This window comes from Athene cunicularia (genome assembly GCF_003259725.1).
Source record: "Athene cunicularia isolate RWA chromosome 2 unlocalized genomic scaffold, athCun1 chr2_part2, whole genome shotgun sequence".
Lineage (NCBI taxonomy): Eukaryota > Metazoa > Chordata > Aves > Strigiformes > Strigidae > Athene > Athene cunicularia.
The window spans coordinates 10305793-10310677 of NW_020799096.1; the positions used below are offsets into that span (position 1 = coordinate 10305793).

At 44.1% G+C, this 4885-nt stretch overlaps 1 protein-coding gene across 3 annotated transcripts in view; it reads right to left on the reverse strand.

The window, feature by feature from the left end:
- Positions 1 to 1758: 1758 nt before the first annotated feature.
- Positions 1759 to 4885, reverse strand: part of C2H7orf25 (chromosome 2 C7orf25 homolog) — a 3499-nt gene continuing 372 nt past the window's right edge. The window contains exons 1-2 of one of the 3 annotated variants that reach the window (XM_026844009.1): positions 4625 to 4843; positions 1759 to 3321 (exon numbers count right to left, since the gene is read on the reverse strand). In XM_026844009.1, coding sequence (XP_026699810.1) covers positions 2040 to 3321; positions 4625 to 4635 — 1293 coding nt within the window. In that variant the 5' untranslated portion in view covers positions 4636 to 4843 and the 3' untranslated portion in view covers positions 1759 to 2039. Of the gene's footprint in view, positions 3322 to 3512; positions 4598 to 4624; positions 4844 to 4885 lie in introns of those variants that run through there. The other 2 variants (XM_026844011.1, XM_026844010.1) reach the window with 2 other exon arrangements.

Genomic DNA, 4885 nt, shown 5'->3' on the forward strand with positions numbered 1-4885 from the left:
CAGGAGCAAAGAAATACAGCAAATAGGGCTCACCCACTTCTAACCTAGGCAATGCAGAGGTTGCTTGCTTCTCACGACTTCCTCTGGGTCACCTACCATGTAAGAATGCTGTGTTTCACTGCACGGGTCTTCCTTTCCATTCAGAACTTTCAGAAAAATTAAAAGGACACAGTGGGGGATGTATCCTGCTATGAGGTTTCATTACACCACATCAGAGTGTAGGAACAAGCTAGATGTTTTGTTAGAATGACTCACCAAGGGAGAACTGCGAAACTGGCAGGTAGAAGAGTGGATGCTGAAGCAAGAAAACCCAGTTCTACCCATCTTAACTAAACTCCATGAACAACCTCAGCGACCAGCAGAAACAAGGGGCCAGTGGAGAGCAGACTGCCCTCTGCATAAGTAAAAGTTACAGATAAAGATGTGCAGCATGTGGATACTGGTTGATACTTCTCCTAACAGGTTACTCCATAGGCACAGTAAGAACAGAGTAAGTAAGAGCAAGAATCATACCTACAAAATGTATGCTTTTTGCTCCTTGGAGTTAAGCTTACTCAGCTGGAAAAGGCATGCAGAATGGTTTTGCTGGCATGCCAGTATCTTTAGACCAGTGCTGGAGTATACCAGAGTACTGGAGACAGACATAAATAGGTAGAGACTAAGGCTAAGGGCAGCACTGCAGCTACCTTTGCACTGTACAAAGAAATTCAGAGTGGAGTGGCAAGAGGCAAAGGAATGTTCTTTGCCTGAACTACAAGCTGCATAATAATGCTATCTTGGTGAACAACAGCCTATAAAATATTCAGTGGGTATCTCTTTCACTGACCTGATAAAACGTATAGCTCAGGGCTGAGAGGTTCACTCTGCAATGACAAAATTTTCCGCTAGGAACCTGATGCAAATTTATACCAAACAGCAAGTGCTTGTCATTACAGCACACAGGAAAACATTAGAAAGACTTATAAACCAGCAACTCTCTCCTGAAAAAAAAAAAAAAATAAAAAGGAAGAAACCATTGTTTATTTGTTCTACATTTTGAGTAAAATCTGCAGCTATACCACCACTGAAAAAGCTTCTCTCTACTATATGGCAAAGTAGCATTTAACAACATACCCCACAAACCTCTTCCCCCCTGCCTGCCCAGCACTGAAGGACCTCCGTGAGGCTTTTGTTTCAGGTAATCAAACAAGCCACAAAATTCAAGTTCACCATGAGTCCCCAGCAGAGAGCTCAACAGTATCAAAAACTACCTGGGTGTTGGCTCAGTTTAGGATTCTAGTATCCGAAGCCTTAAACTGGGTTTTGTATCCAGCAAGACTTTGTACTTAGGCAAAGCCTAAGAAAAAATGGAAGATTTGCCTCCTTGGTCTGCTACCACTGGCTGTTCAGTTTGGCGCAAGAGTCACAACATACTAGTGCCACTAAACTCCAATTTCAACTGATCTTTTCTGGGAATTTTAAAGCTGTTGTCCAACTCAGTCTAACATGGTATACATATGGATGTTCCCTTCAGTAAAAGAAGGAAGGCTTAAGTTTGTTTTTATTCATGGCTACTAATCACGGCTTCAGGAAGCAGCATACACACAAAAAGGCACAGGGCTCTACACAAGGTACCTCTGATTCGACAAACAATTCAGTTGGATAGGATAGGGGAAAGAAAGATTTAAGTTTCACACCAGTCAACCCTGAAGTCCATCTAAGGTGCTGAAGTTAATCTCTCTGAAAAGGACAAAAATGACAAGGGCACAAAGACAGGTGTGCTTTAAGTGAACTTTTTAATAGGGATAGATACAATTAATATACTGTATGACAGTTAATTATCACCGAAATCTTATTACCTTAGTGAATAAATTAACAGTCAGCTGAACAACAAAAGCAAGAACTAAGTAAAGATATTGCAAATTCCTTGAGGAATCCTTTCACTGCTACAGTTACCATTTTCACTGATACACACCCAAAAATGTGTTATGACGACTCATTTCTCCAAATGCCTCCACTGCAGCACCTGCACTATTTCAGTGACTAACTCATTTACTGACTCATAGTCCATCGGGTGGGCAGCTCTTTGGTAAAGGTGTGGCAACAGATTCTTTGCTTTCTGTCAATGCTCGTGGCTGATGAACAAAAACACTGAACTTGACACCTTGGTTAGCTGCTGCCCTCACAAAACCACTATTTGCAGTCATGGTGACGGCTTTTAAAGTGTCCCCTGTCCCAAAAATGGTAAGAGAACGGCTGTTGATTTTTGAACTAGCCACTAGTCTTAAGGCACGGTCAGACGGCTGATCTGGCACCACATGAATTCTTTGAACAAGTAACGCAGCTCGCTCTTTCTCTCCAGGTCCTCCCAGCGTTTCCAAGATGGACTGAAAATCTCTCACAGCAGATTGACAGGCAAAAAGCTCCTTCCCCTCCATGAACTCCTCCAGCTGAGGCAGGACTCTCTCCCTCCTTTCCTGAGCTGCTTGCTCTGTTAGCACTTTTTCTTTGAAGATGAAGTGGCAGCCACCGTAGCTCAGAGCAGAGACGTAAGTTATCAAGGTAGTGATGTCCAGGTTAACTCTATTGCACACGTTAACTTTGATCTGGGTAGGAAAAGCAATGCTGGCCACTAAATTCTCCCGGTCAACTCTGGTCACCTGCAGGAGTTCAAGGCCTTCTTCATCTGATTCACTGGCACTAAGGCGATGGGTCTCGGTAGATGGCTCCGCCAGCGAGTTCACAGCCACGATGTCTCCTCGCACAGATATTCCCATCTCCTTGAGCCTCTCTGCCATAGGACTGGACACGCTGTTGTAGAACGCAAAGATGATGTGGGGGTTGCTGTACTCCACTGGCTGCTGACGGCTGGCTTGCAGGAAGTCCTCTGCCTGCTCAATGACGCTTTTGTCACCATACTGGCCTCTCCCCAGCCAGATGTTATGCAGGGCCTCAGCCTTCCGGCCGATGGCCTTCACCCACGTGTGACCTCCGTTTGCAACAACGTCCACCACCAGCGTCTGCTTGTCTCCAAACCTGTCCTCATAAGCAAAGACACGGAGGACACTGACAACATCCTCCAGGTTCTCTGCTGACTGAATAATAGCTTGGAGATGGGTAAGGTTTGTACTTTGCAGATGGGATTCTTTAATGGCCACCTTCCCTGCCTCCACCTTGTGTAAGAAGTTTAGCTCAGCCTTCAGTTTCCCACATAGTTTTGCCCCGCCTTCTATTTTCCTTTTCTGGGACTTGGAAAGGGCTTCCGCTCTCTTGATCAATTCTTTGGCAACAGCAATTCTTTCACAAAGCAGTGACTGCACAGACATGTTGGCAACATTATTCCTACCAAGTGAAAGCAAAAGACAAGGTTGTTATTACATGCTCAGGAATAGAGACAGTCAAAAAAGGTCTTTGCAGCAGTATACATTGGAGCTTTGTAGTAGACTTAGTGCAACAGCTACCAGTATTGTAAAGTGCAAGCATCAAGAGCCTCAGCACAAGTCCCACCAAAGAGTTCAATTCCTTTCCTTCACCTCTGGAGACCCAACCTACCACCTCAGAAGATCTCGGTTCTCAGCAAGAAAAACCAGCAGTGTTCAAGTCTCCACACACACCTTGCAAGTTTGTGGGTTTTCCCCTGACATGCGAGCCCTTCACTGAGCTAGTCACTTAGAGACATCTCAACTCTCACAGCGTAGCTTTAGAAGTTGTCATCCAGAACAAAACTAGAAACCCTGTTAATGCCATAAGCAAATCTCCCTCTCATCACCACAGTTACCACTAAAATATAAAAGCTATCCATCATGCTTACAGACATCCATAAAAACTGTGAAGTCTGGCTCCCATCAAATATTTTAACGGAGGATGCCCAATGTATTTTACAATTATGGGTAGCACAACTCTGTCCTCTCCAGCTTCCAACTTATACTGCACAACTCGGTAAACGCAGCCCTAACAATCTCCTGGCAAAGCTTCAGCGTTACACAGCATCATGACAGACTATGATTCATAATTCTAGAGCCAGGAGGACCTGGAAATCTCCATTTTTTAGTTCCACTAGAAATTTACTGTGTTGCATCTGGTAAGGCTATTCCTTCACATCTATATCTCTTTAGTGTATAGATGCTTTCCCTAAGGAAAGTATGATAGGAATTACTTAATAGAATGAAGGCTGGCTTTGAAAAATGTAAGATCCACTACCACAGCAAACAATACCATTTTTTATGACATGGAGTAAATAGCCATTATGGAGAAATTAATCCATTTTGACTCGAACTACAAGTATAAACACATGTTCCTGTAATTTTTACTTAAACTGCATGTTGAAGCAAACTGCTATTAAAGGGAAGATAAATGCAGCTTCAGCTGAAAATGAGCAACAGGATACAGTCTGGCTCCTACAAGGGGCTCTGCCAGTGCACCCGTGGAGTCTGGCTTCGTCAAGCAGTTGAAGTCACACTTGCATTATGCACAAGTTCAAATGCAGTTACTATTAATTGCTCCTGGCTCGGACAATACTCAACATCATAAAAATGTTGTCCTTTTTCTCAACCAAAAGGCAGAAGGTCTTCCAACACGACCTGCTGAGCCTCTTCAGGGCCAGAAGAGGCCAGTGAAATCAGCCCTTCCTCCCAGCAGTACTCACCATTGCCCCATGTTTATTCTTATACGTAAAGCAGTGAGTAAAACCCGACAGTTACTACTTGAGCACCTCTCACCTCAGCAGCTTCAACTTCTACAGTTATAAAAAGTCCTCAAGGTGAAGCTTACGTCAAGCTTTTCAGTGGAAGGAAGCCCACAAGCCCAACTACTTTTTCACACACTAACCGCAAGTAACAGGCGGCCGGCCCCAAGGACCAACCACGAAGGCGTCAGAATAATTACTCCTTAAAATGAAGGGGGGGGG